This window comes from Pelophylax lessonae, assembly GCF_965119305.1.
Source record: "Pelophylax lessonae genome assembly, chromosome: 9".
In the NCBI taxonomy this organism is placed as follows: domain Eukaryota; kingdom Metazoa; phylum Chordata; class Amphibia; order Anura; family Ranidae; genus Pelophylax; species Pelophylax lessonae.
Window position 1 is genome coordinate 31410898 of NC_138776.1, and position 19379 is coordinate 31430276.

Sequence of the window (19379 nt, forward strand, 5' to 3'; positions counted from 1 at the left end):
GCATTGAAGGGGGCACAGCACAGTGTTTATTGCATTGAAGGGGGCACAGCACAGTTGCATTGAAGGGGGCATGCACGCTGAACTCTGCATTGTGGGGGCACAGCACAGTGTTTATTGCATTGAAGGGGCACAGCACAGTGTTTATTGCATTGAAGGGGGCATAGCACAGTGTTTATTGCATTGTGGGGGCACAGCACAGTGTTCATTGCATTGAAGGGGGCACAGCACAGTGTTTATTGCATTGAAGGGGGCATAGCACAGTGTTCATTGCATTGAAGGGGGCACAGCACAGTGTTTATTGCATTGAAGGGGGCACAGCACAGTGTTTATTGCATTGAAGGGGGCATATCACAGTGTTAATTGCATTGAAGGGGGCACAGAACAGTGTTTATTGCATTGAAGGGGGCACAGCACAGTGTTTATTGCATTGAAGGGGGCATGCACGCTGAACTCTGCATTGTTGGGGCACAGCACAGTGTTCATTGCATTGAAGGGGGCACAGAACAGTGTTTATTGCATTGAAGGGGGCACAGAACAGTGTTTATTGCATTGAAGGGGGCACAGCACAGTGTTTATTGCATTGAAGGGGGCACAGCACAGTGTTTATTGCATTGAAGGGGGCACAGCACAGTTGCATTGAAGGGGGCACACACGCTGAACTCTGCATTGTGGGGGCACAGCACAGTGTTCATTGCATTGAAGGGGGCACAGCACAGTGTTTATTGCATTGAAGGGGGCACAGCACATTGTTCATTGCATTGAAGGGGGCACAGCACAGTTGCATTGAAGGGGGCACAGCACATTGTTCATTGCATTGAAGGGGGCACAGCACAGTTGCATTGAAGGGGGCATGCACGCTAACTCTGCATTGTGGGGGCACAGCACAGTGTTCATTGCATTGAAGGGGGCACAGCACAGTGTTTATTGCATTGAAGGGGGCACAGCACAGTGTTTATTGCATTGAAGGGGGCACAGCACAGTGTTTATTGCATTGAAGGGGGCACAGCACATTGTTCATTGCATTGAAGGGGGCACAGCACAGTTGCATTGAAGGGGGCATGCACGCTGAACTCTGCATTGGGGGGGCACAGCACAGTGTTTATTGCATTGAAGGGGGCATAGCACAGTGTTCATTGCATTGAAGGGGGCACAGCACAATGTTCATTGAATTGAAGGGGGCACGCACGCTGAACTCTGCATTGAAGGGGGCATGTACACTGGTCTCTGCATTGAAAGGGGGCATGTACACTGGTCTCTGCATTGAAAGGGGGCATGTACACTGGTCTCTGCATTGAAAGGGGGCATGTACGCTGGTCACTGCATTGAAAGGGGGCATATACCATCTCCTGTACCATGACCCGTGACATGCCTATACCATATCTGTGCCATGCCTATACCATCTCCTGTACCATCACTTGTGCCATGCCTGTACCATCACCTATGCCATGCCTATACCATCACCTGTGCCATGCCTATACCATGACATCAAAGCCACGCAATTTTTTACTGCGTTTTTTGACGCAAAGCAATACCTATTACATTTTTCTTTTTGCGCCCCCCCAAAAATTTTGAGCACCAGCCGCCACTGGTGATGTTGTTTTCTATAGCAAACTCTTGGATATAGTCCCTTATCATCCCCTCCAGAAGTTTACATACTATCGATGTCAGGCTGACCGGCCTATAATTTCCCGGGACATGCCTCTGCCCTTTTTTGAATATCGGTATCATGTTAGCTTTCCTCCAATCCCCCGGTACATTTCCTATTATAATACTGTCAGCAAAGATCAGGAACAGTGGTCTAAATATAACCTTACTGAGTTATTTAAGTACTCTCAGATGTACGCCATTCGGGCCTGATGATTTATTTGTGTTAATGTTATCCAGCCTTTCCCTGATTTCACCCTCTGTTAGCCATAGCGGCAAGTCCTGTGAAGTACTGCTAACCAAACCGTCATGGTCAGTGTACCCCTCCTTTTCTTGTTTAAAGACTGAGGAGAAGAAAGCATTAAGCACAGTTGCCTTATCCGTGTCCTCTGTAACCATCCTCCCCTCATCGTTAATTATGTGTGCAACATGTTCTGGCCTCGTTTTTTTGCTGTTGATATATTTAAAGAATTTCTTAGGGTTCTTGATAAAGTTGATTTTAGCCATTTTGATTTCGGATTTACATTTCTTATTTAATTTCTTGTATAGCTGGAAAGCCGATAACGTCCCCTCCGATTTATATTTCTAGAAGGCCATTTTTTTTTTCCCCTAATAAGTTTATTTACATTATGGCTAAGCCAGCCAGGTTTGGCTTTGGCTCTTTTAAATTTATTTCCCATTGGAATGCACTGAGATGCTTTTGTTTAATATGTTCCTAAAGCATTCCCATTTTTCCTCCGTGTTCAGTGTTCCCAGGGTTTGGTCCCAGTTTATTTCCTCTATCATTGAGCACAATTTGGGAAAGTTTGCCCTTCTGAAGTTTAGGGTTCTTATGTTCCCCTCATGCCATGCTATGTTGTGATTTACGCTAAATGTGATCGTCCTGTGATCGCTAGAACCCAGGTTGTCACGGACTCCTACATCTGAGATTAGATCTGGGTCATTAGTAATTAATAGATTCAACACTGCATTCATTCTAGTAGGAGAATCCACCAACTGAGACATGTAGTTGTCCTGTAAGGTTTCCATAAAGAGACGGACCTTTAGTGAGTGTGCAGTCCCCTCTTCCCAGTTATTGTTGGGATAGTTGAAGTCCCCTAATATAATGACTGGCCCCAGCTTTGCCACACTACCCAACATTGACATAAATTCCAACTCTACCTCCTCCCTTTGGTTTGGTGTCCTATAGCAAACCCCCACAATTACTTTCCCCTTTTCACCTTCCCTACGGAGCTCTACCCACACGTATTCTAACTCCATACTCATCCCTTCCATAATATCACTCCTTTCCACCACCCTTACATTATTCCTGACATAGAGACATACCCCTCCCCCTCTTTTTCCTTCCCTGTCCTTCCGATACACAGAATACCCTTGGATATTGGCCAGCCAGTCGTGTGAGGAGTTGAACCAAGTTTCTGTTATTCCCACAAGGTCTATGTCCTCCTCATGTACTAACATTTCCAACTTATCAATTATATTAGCTAGGCTCCTGGCATTTGCATATATCCCTCTTAGTTTTGTGGAAGTTGATATTGCATAGTGCTTAATTTTATTTCTGTTTGGTCTGAGGTTTGTCCGCACAGACCCCCCAATTTTAGACGCTACGGACCTGCTGTCGCTTCTGCCCCCGATAATACTCTCTGTCCTCAGCTCCCTCCTAACTGACTCTACCACTGGGCCCTCCCCCCTCCTCCTAGTTTAAAAGCCCCTCCAATTTGGTGGCCATCTTTCTCCCCAAAAGAGCTGTACCATCCCCATCAAGGTACAGCCCGTCCTTACTAAAGAGCCGGTAGCCGACTGAGAAGTCAGCCCAGTTCTCCAGGAACCCAAACCCCTCCTTCCTAAACCAGTTCCTCAGCCACTTGTTCAGTTCCCTAAGCTCCTTCTTCCTCTCTGGTGTGGCTCGAGGTACAGGCAGTATTTCAGAGAAAACCACCTTGGAGGTCCTATTCCTCAATCTAGTCCCTAAATCCCTGAAATCATTCTTTAGGATCCTCCACCTTCCTCTTACTTGGTCATTGGTGCCAACATGCACCATGACCGCTGGGTCCTTCCCAAACCTGCCCAATAATCTGTCTACTCGATCCGCGATATGCCGAACTCGAGCGCCCGGTAAACAACATACTGTCCGGCTACCGCAATCGTTTTGACAGATTGCCCTATCTATCCTCTTGATAATTGAGTCCCCCACTACCATAACCTAACCTTTCCTGAGTCTCAGCCCCCCTTCTTCCTGAAGCCGCCGCTCCCCTGGCAGCTGGGGGAGGCCGCTTGCTCCAACACTGCCACCCCTGTGCTAATATCCCCATCAACCTGCAACTTGGCAAATTTGTTGGGGTGAATCAACTCAGGACTGGCCTCCCTGGCGCCCTTCCCTCTACCCCTCCTTCTAACGGTCACCCAACTGCCTACCTCTGTTGCCTGCGTCTCCACGTTTCCACCCTCCTCTCTGCCGGCCCCTGCCAGCACCTGATGGGTAATGTCCAAGCTCCTTTCCAGGTTGTTGATGCTACGCAGTGTTGCCACTTTGTTCTCTAGATGCAGGATCTGGGCTTCCAGAGAAACAAGTCGCTCACATCTTGCATAGCAGTATTCGCCCTCGATTGGTTCATCAAGGAATGCATACATGCAGTAAGAAGTGCACTGAGTGGCATCCCCAATCCTGCCGGACATTATTCACTACTTTATGGGGATAAATAGGATACCTGCTATTCCTTACCTACACTACCTCTATCTCCCCTGGTACTAAACCTGGGGTACTCACCAGTCGCCTACGGTAATCACCAGTCGCCTACGGTACTCACCAGTCACCTACGGTCGCTAGGTCCTCCTAGTCGCTAGGGTTATCCACCAGTCATTAAAGATACTCCCAGTCGCAAGGTATACCCGGTCCCAGTGGCTACAGTATCTCCCCAGGCACTGAGGTTACTACCAGACGGTAACTTACTCCTTAGTTGCTAAGGTTTACACCCAGTTGCTAACCCCCAGTCGCTAAGGCTACACACCTTGTTACTAAATATTCACCCAGTCGCTTAACACCCAGTCGCTAATACCCAGCCGCTAACACCCAGTCGCTAAGGCTACACGCCTTGTCACTAAATATTCACCCAGTCGCTTAACACCCAGTCGCTAACACCCAGTCGCTAAGGCTACACGCCTTGTCACTAAATAACTAAATATTCACCCAGTCACTAACCCCCAGTCACTAACCCCCAGTCGCTAAGCCTTTTTCTGACACTTGTTGCTTGCAAGTTAAAAATCCGTATTTTTTGCTAGAAAATTAGTTGGAACCCCTAAACATTATCTATCTATCTATCTATCTATCTATCTATCTATCTATCTATCTATCTATCTATCTATCTATCTATCTATCTATCTATCTATCTATCTATCTATCTATCTATCTATCTATCTATCTATCTATCTATCTATCTATCTATCTATCTATCTATCTATTTATCTATCTCTATATCTATATCTATATATACACACCTGTCTATATGTATATATATATATAGATAGATAGATATAGAGATAGATAGATATATAGATAGATATTTTACATATAGATAGTTACATAGTTACATAGTTAGTGAGGTTGAAAAAAGACATCAGTCCATCCAGTTCAACCTATGATGTGTGTGTGTGTTTGCTGCTAACCGTACATTGTATACCCCTCTATGTTGTACATTGTATACCCCTGTATGTTGTGGTCTTTAAGGTGCCCATCTAATAGTTTTTTGAAACTATCGATGCTCCCTGCTGATACCACTGTTTGCGGTAGAGAATTCCACATCCTTACCGCTCTGACAGTGAAGAACCTCCTGCGTATTTTAAGGTTAAACCGCCTTTCCTCTAGTTTTAGTGAGTGGCCACGTGTCTTATTGTATTCCCTTTCTCTGAATAGTTTGTTCCTTATGCTCGGGTCACCAGTACAATATTTGTACATTGATATCATATCCCCCCTCAATCGTCTCTTCTCCAGAGAGAATAAGTTCAGTGCTTGTAGTCTTTCCTCATAGCTGATGTCCTCCATTCCCCTAATTATTTTTGTTGCCCTTCTCTGGACTTTCTCCAGTTCCAGCACATCCTTCCTGAGGACTAGATGGATAGATAGATAGATAGATAGATAGATAGATAGATAGATAGATAGATAGATAGATAGATAGATAGATAGATAGATAGATAGATAGATAGATAGATAGATAGATAGATATTTTAGCAGGGGCCCTAGAGAATAAAATAAAATCTTTTATGTCACAATGTATTTGCGCAGCAGTCTTTCAAACACATTTTTTGGGGGAAAAATACACTTTAATTAATTTTAAGAAAAAATAAACAGTAAAGTTGGCCCAATTTTTTTTTGTATAATGTAAAAGATGATGTTATGTCGAGAATCGTGATCGTTATTCTAAGCAATAAAATTGTGATTCTCATTTTATCCAGAATCGTGTAGCTCTAATCAGCATGCGATTATTTGCTATTACGATGCCTGTGCGCACTTTTATAGCCAACTTAAAAAAAATAATAAAAAAGTTAAATATAGTCGGGAATCAAGTAAAGACTAATAGACACAGACCAGGGTTAAAATATTGATATATTTATTTATATGGATTATATGTACAATAGATAATTCTCTGGAAAATGAGAACAAACAATGTGAAACAACAGAAAATATATACAGATGCAGAAGGAAGGTGAGGATGAAAAGAATATTAGAGAGAACACATAATGGGGTTGATTTACTAAAACTGGAGAGTGCAAAATCTGGTGCAGCTGTGCATGGTGGCCAATCAGCTTCTAACATCAGCTTGTTCAATTAAGATTTGACAACAAAGCTGATTGGTGTCTATGCAGAGCTGCTCCAGATTTTGCACTCTCCAGTTTTAGTAAATCAAACCCTTGATGGCAGTCTTTAGGTCGGGTTGGCACTATTGTGTCGCAGTATGGCATGGCAACGAACGCTAGTTACATTGGTGCAATATTAAATCATTTGAGACATATTGGGGGTTGATTTACTAAGACCCCTTTCACACTTGTGCGACTTGTCCTGCAACTTGGAAATGCAAAGTCACATGACAAGTCGTACCAAATGATTTCCAATGAGTACCGTTCATATCTGTGCGACTTCAAGTCACAGCGACCTCAAAGTAGCCCCTGCACTTCTCTGGTCTGACTTTGATGCGACTTGAGGTTCATAGACCTCAAGATTACACAGACATTGCTTCAAGTTATGTCAAAGTTTTGTTAAAGTCGTGCGACTTTCAGGCCATAAAAGTGTGAAAGGGGCCTAAAGGCAAATACAACTGCAAGTGCATTTGCACTCATTTTCCTCAGTAAGGCCCCTTTCACATTTGTGTGACTCGTCCTGCGACTTGGGACTGCAAAGTCGCATGACAAGTCATACCCATAGATTTCCAATGAGTACAGCTCATATCTGTGCGTCTTCAAGTCGCAGTGACTTCAAAGTAGTCTCTGCACTACTTTTGTCCTGACTTTGATGCGACTTGAGGTCCATAGATCTTGAGATTACAGAGCATTGATTCAAGTCCAGTCAAAGTCGCAGCAAAACCGGGTTGCACTAGTGTGAAAGGGGTCTAAGTGTAATGAGGTGAAGTTTCACTTTGTAAAGGATGCCCAGTCAGGTGCAAGGAAAAAAATAATAATTTTTGCTTGCATGTGATTGGATGATGGAAATCAACAGAGCTTTACCACAATCACTAAACTCTGGGAAAATGCGTGCAACTGCACTTGCAAAGTGCCACAGTCTGACTTTAGTAAATCAACCCCAAGAAGTGTTAACATGCAGGTGTGAATCCAGCTTTAGGGTGTAGTCAACCATTGGGGGGAAAATGAATAAATGCACCTGCAGTGGTAAAAGAAAAAAATGTGCATTTATTAAAGTGTTACTAAACCCACAACAGTAAAATCGGTCTGTATATGGAGTAAAGCATGCTTGTTATACTCACTGTGGAAACTAAGAGGTTAATCCTCTGCATTTTGTAAAAAGGCTCTTTGATCCTGTCTTCTCTGATTCTCCTCTTCTTCCACAGTCCCCAATCCATCTGCTGATAGTACAGAGCCCTAGGAAGCACTCTGCACATGCTCAGTTTGGTGTGTATTGCTAGAGAGTTTTTTTGTTTTCTTTTGGAGAGAGTGCATGTGATCAACACAGGGCCAATCAGCACTACACAGACAGAGGGTCAGGGGTCCTTTACCCTTATAGGACAGTCAGAGGAGAATGAAAACTCCTCCAACAAGCTTTACCAGACACTAATAGAAGTCACAAGACTGATATATACTGCTGATGAGATTTAACAGTTAATATTTACAAAAATAATTGCATTACCATGTTAAGTGTACTCTGGGAAACCAGATATAGAGAATGCAGGCTCCTGGGTTTAGTAACACTTTAATTTATTTATTTTTTTTCTGCATTAAGGGTCCTTTTACATGGCATGGTCCGTTCTCTGCTCAGCGGGAGATCGATCCACCAATCCCCGCTGAGCAGGCGGATGACAGCTCAGTCTCTGCTCTGTGTGGGGAGATGGAGCTGTCAGATCCCGCTGTCCTCTATGGGGACAGGCGGTCCGTTCTCATCTGATCCCATCTGATCCTCCAGACGGATGGAAAATAGGGCTTTCATCCGTCCGGATTTCACGGACAGGATCGGAATCGGATAGCAGCGGGTGTCAGAGGAGATGTCACCGCTGACATCCGCTGCCCCATAGGGATGCATGGAGCATCTGATCCGGTCCGCCTGAAAAAACTGACAGGCGGATCAGATCGGATCGCCCGTGTGAAAGGACCCTTAGGCTTGTAGTGCATTGAAGCCATGATCAGTGCAATCTACAGGCCACTTCCTCTAGTCCTTGGTCCATACCAAGGTATGGGCCTACCATTGTGGGACTGGAGGAAGTGATCAATGGACTACAAGGACAGCAAAACCACCACACTCGTGCTCCATTTAGCAGTGGCAGAGGGGACTTGTAGTCTTCTATTCCCTGTGAATGAATAACGGGGACAGAGCCATGCCAGATTCAAGAAAAAACTGAATTCTGCAGGAAGAACCTTGGGGTTCAGGTAAGTAGGGGGCTGGTTTGAAGGTTGGGGAATGTGACCGCGTTTCTTCTTACACCCTAAATATGAGTGGAACAGGAAACATGGTCACAAGGTGTACTGATCCTTCAATCTCTGAGCACACAGACTTGAGTCAAAGACGGCAACTTGAGAACATGCTTTTATGTGAATTCATGGAGAAGTGGATGGCTTGGAGATGCGTTCCCCATGCATTCTTATATATGTGCCTGTTGGGGATTTTCTCTCACTTCCTCTCTTAAAGTGGAGTTCCACCCATTTTTAATATGTTGGATTACATAGCTGTATGTAATCCCCTTTAAAACGACTTTTACCAATGGAAACTTTTTTTTTTGCTAGTAAATACCTTATTTTCTGGTTATTCCTCCTCTCCTCACTTCCGGGTCCGATCGGCGATGACGTCATTCGGCGATTCGCAGTGTCTGCTGGGATGTATTCCATTCCAGAAATCTCGCAGTATTACCCAGGAGCTGAGCTGTACTGTGTGTATGGAGGCCGTGACCTGCCCCGCCTCCGCCCCGCCTCCTCTCAGTGAGTTGTACTGTATGTATTGTATTCAAGCCGTTCTCTGCCCCGCCTCCGCCCCGCCTCCTCTCAGTGAGCGAGGACTGAAAGCATTATATCTTCACTGAGCTCACTGAGAGGAAGCGGGGCGGAGGCGGGGCAGAGAACGGCCTGAATACAATACATACAGTACAACTCACTGAGAGGAGGCGGGGCGGAGGCGGGGTAGAGAACGGCCTGAATACAATACATACAGTACAACTCACTGAGAGGAGGCGGGGTGGAGGCGGGGCAGAGAACGGCCTGAATACACACAGTACAGCTCAGCTCCTGGGTAATACTGCGAGATTTCTGGCATGGAATACATCCCAGCACACACTGCGAATCGCCGAATGACGTCATCGCCGATCGGACCCGGAAGTGAGGAGAGGAGGAATAACCAGAAAATAAGGTATTTACTAGCAAAAAAAAATGTTTCCATTGGTAAAAGTTGTTTTAAAGGGGATTACATACAGCTAAAGTTAAGAAAATGGGTGGAACTCCACTTTAATGTCATGTCTTTGTTCATATTTTAACGATAAACCCCATTGAGGTTTGCATCCTATTTTCAGATTCCATTTATTGTCAACACGGCTGCCAGCTTATTTCTGATTGGCTGCTATGAGAGACAACACATGAAGGTAGCCCAAGGTGGAGATGTGGAGCAGCAGGTAAGATAAAGAGGTGAAGTTACAGACTGATAAATATTGAAGCTATGTACATATTATCATGCTACATTAAGATGCTAGGAAGCAGACCTTGGATATACAATGTACAACAAATAATGTTCGCTACTCATATGAAAAAGAGCTCTGTTCTGTATCCCTCCTCGAGGACACCTGTGCATATGGCAATCATCAAATGTTTTGCTCCCTGCTGAACTACAGGTCTGACACAGCAGAGGTTGTGGTGGACCTCTGCAGAGAAACGTCTGCTTCCATACAAAGAGCAAAGGTCCTTCTATGCAGCATGTCGGCAAGGGACATTTTATTTTTTACTCTTAGTTTTTCTATGGAAAACCAACTGTAAGATTTTGCACCTTGAATCTTGGTTTGGTGCACCTGGAATGTATTTAGCTCAGCCTTTCTCAACATTTTTACACCTGAGACACCCCTGAAATAAGTCTCAGGTAAGCCCTGCTAAAATCTGTTTATTGGGGGACAGTGGGTCAAACGGTCCTTACATTGGTGGTCAGTGGGAAGAATGCCCTTACATTATGGTCAAGGGGAGGGATGCCCTTACATTTGTTGTCAATAGGAAGAATGCCCTTACTTTGGAGGTCAGTGGGAAGAATGCCCTTACTTTGGAGGTCAGTGGGAAGAATGCCTTTACTTTGGAGGTCAATGGGAAGAATGCTGTTACACTGGTGGTAACTGGTAAAATCCCCCTTACATTGGAGGTCAGTGGGAAGAATGTCCCCTACATTGCTGGTCAGTGGGAAGAATGTCCTTTACCTTGGCGGTCATTGGGAGTAATGGTCTTACATTGATGGTCATTTGTACAAATGCTCCTTACACTGGTGGTCACTAGTAAAATTCCCTTTAAATTGGTGGTCAGTGGGAAGAATGATCTTTACATTGGTGGTCATTGGGAAGAATGATCTTTACATTGGTGGTCATTGGGAAGAATGATCTTTACATTGGTGGTCATTGGGAAGAATGATATTTACATTGGTGGTCATTGGGAAGAATGATCTTTACATTGGTGGTCAGTGGGAAGAATGATCTTTACATTGGTGGTCATTGGGAAGAATGATCTTTACATTGGTGGTCATTGGGAAGAATGCTGCTTACACTGGTGGTCAGTGGGAAGAATGCCCACCTTACAGTGATGGTAAGAAGCTAAAAAAGATCATTAGGGGCATTTTTTTGAGTCTACCAAATGACATTGGACATGGAATTATTTAGGTACAATCAGATGAGAGGTCAATCAGCCACAGCTCAAGCAACCCTTTGCAAAATCAGGAGGAACCCCAGAGCTCCACTGAACACTGGCTGAGAATGGTGGAATTTGCTAACTTAAACTTCTAGTTCAGTTGGGCTTGAAAAAAGAGGTGTTGGATCAGTAGGGCAGCCAGGGGACTAGCAGTTTTCGGAGGAGGTTAGCAATGGTAGCCTCCATCTTTCTTCAAAGAGGGATAGGAAATCAGGAATGCTCACTCACCATATGCACAAATGATTTGGGTAATAAACATTTTTACTTTATCCATAGTGACTGAAATCCCTGAGAGATATAAGAAACTAGTATGTGGTCCAGCTTGTCAGCTGCCATGCAAAACCAAAATAGCTATATTGGTTGGACTTGGCATTTAAGACCCATTGAACCCTGTTTCTACACTTTCTGATTCTTGTTAAAAAAAAAAAGGAGACATGTAAAAGAGATGAAGTGCAGGTTGGCCCCGCACAGAGAACTGTACTGTACAATAAATTGAGTTTGTTTGCAACACTGATCCTGTGTTAAAGGACATCAAGGATGTATGAGAGAAGAAGACACCATGGTGGTCCGGTCATGTGGGCAGAGCCTGAGTCACGTCTTTTACCTTCCTCCGAGTTAGTTTTTCGTGTGCACCTTGCAGTGTGTAGGGTAGGGTCTCAGGTTTGAGGAAACCTCATTGACCACTGCAATGCTTCCTACAGTCCCAGAAGGTCAAAGGCTTCATGCAGATCTTCCATATCATAGGGAGGCTGTGAGTAGCAGAGACAAAATGAAGCACAATGTGAGCAAGACAAGAAAATTATTCACCAGAAAGTCTTATTTACTATAAAGGCCAGTGTGGATCAGCTTTGGGCCTTTGGGGATGGCATCTCCATGGCATTGGTTTGGGATGCCTCTAAAAAAATTTTTTAAATTCATTTGCAGATGAATTTGACTTGCAGTTGACCTCTTTCTGACCTGCATTTGACCTAATTCAAGAGGGTTTTGCATTGCCATAGACTTGTATTGGAATTCAAAACTCGGAAAAAAAGCCCATCAACACAAGGAAGGGATCAACCTAACAGCGGTGACCCCACTGAAAGAAAGCAAGAGAAATAATGGTTGTCTATCTATCTATCTATCTATCTATCTATCTATCTATCTATCTATCTATCTATCTATCTATCTATCTATCTATCTATCTATCTATCTATCTATCTATCTATCTATCTATCTATCTATCTATCTATCTATCTATCTATCTATCTATCTATCTATCTTTGGGCAGTCCAAACTATGTGTTCAGTTCCAAAATAGCTTATGATCAAATACAATATCTTTATTTTCCAGCACTGTTTTATTAATCTGCTTCAGTGGCGTAGCGTGGGCTGTCAGCAACTGGGGCAAGGCAAGTAATTTGCGCCCCCTAACCCGTGGGATTTTAGCACTCGAGTCTCTTCCACTAGATTAGTTAAAGAAACCCTTACCCCCTAAGCACATGTATTGTTTGTTATGAAAATACTGATGTAATTAAGGTAAAATGCATCTAAATACAAGTTTGAATGACCAGTGTGCCCCCTTTCAATGCAGAATGACCAGCGTGCCACCTTTCAATGCAGAATGACCAGCGTGCCCCCATTCAATGCAGAGAGACCAGCGTGCCCCCTTTCAATGCAGAGTGACCAGTGTGCCCTCTTTCAATGCAGAATGACCAGCGTGCCCCCTTTCAATGCAGAATGACCAGCGTGCCCCCCTTCAATGCAGAATGACCAGTGTGCCCCCTTTCAATGCAGAATGACCAGCGTGTCCCCATTTAATGCAGAGAGACCAGCGTGCCCCCTTTCAATGCAGAGAGACCAGCGTGCCCCCTTTCAATGCAGAGAGACCAGCGTGCCCCCTTTCAATGCAATGAGACCAGCGTGCTCCCTTTCAATGCAGAATGACCAGCGTGCCCCCTTTCAAAGCAGAGAGACCAGCGTGCCCCTTTTCAATACAGAATGACCAGCGTGCCCCCCTTCAATGCAGAGAGATCATCTTGCCCCCTTTCAATGCAGACAGACCAGCGTGCACCCTTCAACGCAGAGAGACTTTCCTGCAGCGGCAGCTTCTCCTCAGTTCCCCGCATCTCCTTGAGTCCTCCCGCCTCCTCCTCGGCCAATGGCATGCGTTCGCCTTTCGGCCAATCAGGAAGCGGGTCTCGGACCCGCTTTCTGATTGGCCAGGAGGAGGATCCGTGTGACAATAGCGAATTTTCATTCAATATTGTCACACAATGGGTGGGCTCAGGGCGCACTGCTCTGCGCCCCAGGTCCACCCTTTTTTAAAGCCTATTAGAGCCTCTGGCTCTAATCAGGTGATTAAAAAAAAAAAAAAAAAACACTCTGTGACAGCGCCAGGCTGCTGACACACTCACTGCTAAACTGGCTGAGCAGTGAGGAGAGGCGGCATAGGCGGGGCTTGGCTTGCAACACCACCCCACCCTACACCAATGGACAGGTGAGGCACAGTCCAGCCCCGCCCGACCCGCCATTTCAGCCATAGGGCGGCCGCGCTGGACATCTCCCAGCCTAAAGATGGAGGCAGCCGCAGACAGTGTGTGAACTGTGTATGTCAGAGTCAAACAGACAGAGTGACACTGCGGATTGGCCCCCCCCCCCAGATGTTGCGCCCGGTGCGGCTGGCCCCCCCTGCACCCCACACGCTACGCCACTGATCTGCTTACACACACCTCTAGAATTCGCCTCAATTTTCTCGACAATCGGACAGAGTTCTCATGCAGTCCATCCCAAGCCTCGAATCTCCGCTCTCGGTTCTCTACGAAAGTGTTCCAACAATAGAAATAATCTGTGAAAGAGATATACATTTAAATTCTTGTTATTAACTTTGTGCAGGTATACTCTGATTAATTGTGGTATTTGTTTAATGCATGACAGTGAATAATAATCATGCTATTCACTAGGAAGAGGTTGGGCAACACTGCTTAAGAAGGTGACCTCTAACGCAAATAGAATTGTACCTACTGGATCTTCCAAGATTTACGGGATTCCTAGAACTTCCAGTATTCACAGAATCCTTGCCAGGTCTTACAGGATTCTTAGGATCGTCAGTACTCGCAATATCTCTAACAGGTCTGAAAAAATTCCCAGGATCTCAAGTACTCACAGAATCCCTGCCAGGTCTTCCAGAATTCCAGGCATCTCCAGTACTCACAGAATCTCAACCATGTTTCCCAGGCTTCCTAGGATCTCCAGTACTCACAGAATCCCTGCAATGTCTTCCAGAATTCCTAGGAACTCCAGTACTCACAGCATCTCTAACAGGTCTTCAAGAATTCCTGCGATCTCCAGTACTCACAGAATCCGTGCCAGGTTTTCCAGAATTTCTAGGATCTCCAGTACTCTCAGAATCCCTGCCAGGTCTTCCATAATACCTAGGATCTCCAGTATTCACAGAATGCCTGACAGATTTTCCCTTCCAGGATTCTTAAGAACTTCAGTACTCACAGAATCCCTGCCAGGTCTTCCAGAATTCTTAGGTTCTCCAGTACTCACAGAATCCCTGACAGGACTTCTAGGATTCCTAGAATGTTCAGTACTCACAGAATCCCTGCCAGGTTTTCCAGGATTCCTGGGATCTCCAGCAATCATAGAATCCCTGCCAGGTCTTCCAGAATTCTTAGGTTCTCCAGTACTCACAGAATCCCTGACAGGACTTCTAGGATTCCTAGAATGTTCAGTACTCACAGAATCCCTGCCAGGTTTTCCAGGATTCCTGGGATCTCCAGCAATCATAGAATCCCTGACAAGTCTTCCAGGATTCCTAGGATTATTTAGTACTCACAGAATCCCTGCCAGGTCTTCCAGAATTCTTAGGTTCTCCAGTACTCACAGAATCCCTGACAGGACTTCTAGGATTCCTAGAATGTTCAGTACTCACAGAATCCCTGCCAGGTTTTCCAGGATTCCTGGGATCTCCAGCAATCATAGAATCCCTGACAAGTCTTCCAGGATTCCTAGGATTATTTAGTACTCACAGAATCCCTGCCAGGTCTTTCAGAATTCTTAGGTTCTCCAGTACTCACAGAATCCTTGCCAGGTCTTCCAGGATTCCTGGGACCTCCAGTACTCACAGAATCCCTTCCAGGTCTTCCAGGATTCCTGGCATCTCCTGTACTCACAGAATCCATGACAGGACTTCTAGGATTCCTAGAATTTTCAATACTCACAGAATCCCTGCCAGGTTTTCCAGGATTCCTGGGATCTCCAGCAATCATAGAATCCCTGACAAGTATTCCAGGATTCCTAGAATTATCTAGTACTCACAGAATCCCTGACAGGACTACTAGGATTCCTAGAATGTTCAGTACTCACAGAATCCTTGCCAGGTTTTCCAAGATTCCTGGGATCTCCAGCAATCATAGAATCCCTGAAAAGTCTTCCAGGATTCCTAGAATTATCTAGTACTCACAGAATCCCTGACAGGACTTCCAGAATTCTTAGGATCTCCAGTACTCACAGAATCCTTGCCAGGTCTTCCAGGATTCCTGGGACCTCCAGTACTCACAGAATCCCTTCCAGGTCTTCCAGGATTCCTGGCATCTCTAGTACTCACAGAAACCCTGATAGGTCTTCCAGGATTCCTAGGATCTTCAGCACTCACAGAATCCCAGGTCTTCCAGGATTCTTAGGATCTCCAGTATTCACAGGATCTGGGTTTTCCAAGATTTTCAGGTGATTGCAGACCTCCACTCCCTCCAGGACTTCCAGAAGGAGAGTTAGGCTTCAGCTTTTGAAGTGTCTGGTACTGCATTGTTAACAGAGAGGTAAAGCCCAATAATTACCTGCCAGTTGTCTGACTGTTGCTGACCCGGATTGACCTGACTATTCTCTTTCTTGCTACCTGCCAAGACCCCTGCCTGAACCTGACTACTCTCTTGCCTGTTGCCTGTTTTGACCGCTGCCTGGACCTGACTTCTCTCTTGCCTGCCGCCTGCAAAGCCCACTGTCTTGTCTGCAGCCCTGTAAAACAATCTCTGCACTGTGGCTTTTCCCTTCCAGACATCTCCATGGTGGGGAGATACTAGGAAAAATGGGACCTTTAGGGTTCCCATCTCCACCATCAGGAGCTCTGGTGAAGCCCAACTGCCACTGCCAGAAAACCAGACCTGATTTGCAAATTCTAATTAAATGTCATAGATACATCCTGTATTGTATTGTCATTAGTAAAATAAAGATTTTAAACAAGTGATTAAAAAAATATATAAAATGCCAAAAAAATCTAAGTGAAGTCAACCAACTCCAATTGTACTTTTTTCCCAGTCCATTACCTTTATAGCTCATGACTGCCAGTCGCGCCCCAGCCTGCTGCAGCTTCCGCAGCGCTTCTGGTTCCGCATTGCGATCTTCGCAAAAGTAAAGTCTTGCTGAGAAGATGCGCAGGCTCAGGTTGGGATGGTTAAGTAGGAAGTTGGCGATGCGCCGAGCGCAGTCACAGCAAGGGCTCCACGAGCTGAACCAGGTGACTCTGAACATCCTGTTGGGATCGTGCCCCAACCAGATCGCCAAGTAGCGCAGGAACAGGATCTCAGCATGGCAGCCGCTCCGATTGCGCAGGTAGCCGAAATCCATGGCGGTGGACACGGCGCTGTAGCGCCGTTTGACTAAGTAGCAAAGATAAGTTTCATGGCGGCCTCGTGCCCAGCGCAGATTCTTATAATTGTACAGGAACTTATTACGCTTGAGGAAGACGCTAGAGGGAAACAAGTGAAAGAATCAGTTACCAACCAAACTTACAAAAATTTCTAGAGATATTTCTTGACATTGCCTTTTGGTGATGTCAAGAGCCATGCTTAAAGTAGAACTATAGGCAAAACTTTTTTCTCATTTTGGATAGAGTAAGAGAGGGTTATAACCTCTGTCAGATTTTTTTTCACCATCTGTGTCCCATTGGGGAGATTGTCCTTCACTTCCTGTCCCATAGCCAAATGGGAAGTGAGAGGAAATCCCTGCAAATTAAGGGCATTCCTTGGGGACCTCCAGCTCACCAGAACTAGTGTCCCCATTGGAAAATTTCCCTCTATTACTTTTTTGGGGAAAACCCCAAATTTTCGATTTTCTTTTTTTTCAATGATAATGGTAAACATCATAAATAGAGAGGATGACAGCAATAAAACCTGACAGGGGTTCTAATCCCGCCCCACTTTATCCAAAACTAAAAAAAAAAGTTTGGCCTTTAGCTATACTTTAAGTCCCCTCTATCTAGAAGGTTAATCACCACTACTTTTAAGTGCACAGAGAAGCTAGTTTCAGAATTACATAAAAAAATCCATACCCAACACCTGCAAATAAGGGGATTCTTTATTAGCAAACCTTTACAGAGAGGAAATAAAAATAATGATACAGCATTTCCTGTAAAACATCTGATACACCACAGGAACATGACTGGGCTCCCTCGGGGAACCGAAATTTCATGATTAGTAGTGGGATAACTAATATACATTCACAAACCCTTCAATACATAGTATTTTATCCTAATTATATGTCTATTATTTATTATAAATACTGTATATTCGTAATGTGCTGTATTAATTATAGAATGTATTTATAAAATAATGCAATATAATAATTTACATATGAAGTTTTTGTATTAAATGGATATTATTTTATATTCATTTTATACCTATTATAAGAATAAATGTAATAGTAATGTAATTTATTCATTGTATTAAGTTAATATATATTAATATAATATATAATCATTTAATAAACTGTTTCCATAATTTAAAAAATTGATATCAAATAATATTTCATGATTGGTAGTGGATTACCTAATATACATCCACAGACCTTTCAATATATAGCATTTTATAATAATTATATGTCTATTATTTATTATAAATACTGTATATTCGTAATGTGCTGTATTAATTATATAATATATTTATATTATAATGTAATATAATAACTTACATATGAAGTTTTATATTAAATAGATATTATTTTATATTATAGATATTATTTTATATTAATTATATGTCTGTTTTATAATAAATATATTAGTAATGTAATTTATTAATCATATTAAGTTCATATAAAAATATAATACATAACAATTTAATATATACTGTTTTCATAATTTATATATTGATATAAAATAATATTTCATGATTAGTAGTGGATTACCTAATATACATCCACAAACCTTTCAATATATGAAGTTTTATATTAAATGGATATTATTTTATATTAATTATATACCTATTATTATAATAAATATATTAGTAATGTCATTTATTCATCATATTAAGTGAATATATTAATATAATATAATCATTCAATATGCTGTTTTTGTAATTTATATATTGATATAAAATAATATTTATATTAAATGTATTTTTTTATAGTTATATTTACTTTCTGTAATCATTATGCTCAGAGAAAAAAACATTTTAAAATTAATATTTAATATTTAATATTTAGATGGAGTTTTTGGTTCCTTTTAGATTTTTATTGTCTATTCTTAACCCCACGCTAAAAAAAAAGAAACCTGCTGTTTACAGTGTTCAGTCATTAAAGCTCTAATACACCCAGCGGAATATTTCCTGACTGTGGGATGCCTTCTACTTCCCCTCGTTCTCTCCTCCTTTCTGCTCAGACAGAGCTGTATGGAGACTCAATAGGAGACAGACAGTCTGAAAGTAAACAGTTCTGACTCTGCTCTCCCTTTAGAGAACCTAAAATACTCAGTGACACCACTGACATATAGGAGCCTTTATTTTGTGGATGTAATATACGTATAATACCGCATAGATATATATGTGGAATGTAAAACATTTCAAAAGAACACAATGACTAAAAGGACGAAGATTCTGAATGATGTAAGAGATATAAGTGAGGCCAGCTGTACTTTTATATGGAAAGAATACCTTCAGCATGAATGGCGTGACAACGTTTTTAGAATCCTGCGGTATGTAAATTAGGAGGTTATATGTGTCTGCAGAGTACAGGGGAGTTATACACTTCTATGATAGCTATCTATCTATCTATCTATCTATCTATCTATCTATCTATCTATCTATCTATCTATCTATCTATCTATCTATCTATCTATCTATCTATCTATCTATCTATCTATCTTATCTATCCTATCTGTCTATATATCTATCTATTAATAATCTG

The 19379-nt window shown here is 43.1% G+C and overlaps 1 protein-coding gene across 1 annotated transcript in view; it reads right to left on the minus strand.

The window, feature by feature from the left end:
* Positions 1-11695: 11695 nt before the first annotated feature.
* Positions 11696-19379, minus strand: part of AICDA (activation induced cytidine deaminase) — a gene marked incomplete at its 5' end in the record, with an annotated part of 46730 nt that continues 39046 nt past the window's right edge. Inside the window, 3 exons of the mRNA XM_082267684.1 lie at positions 11696-11972; positions 13931-14046; positions 16529-16950. Coding sequence (XP_082123810.1) covers positions 11919-11972; positions 13931-14046; positions 16529-16950 — 592 coding nt within the window. The 3' untranslated portion in view covers positions 11696-11918. The remainder of the gene's footprint in view (positions 11973-13930; positions 14047-16528; positions 16951-19379) is intronic.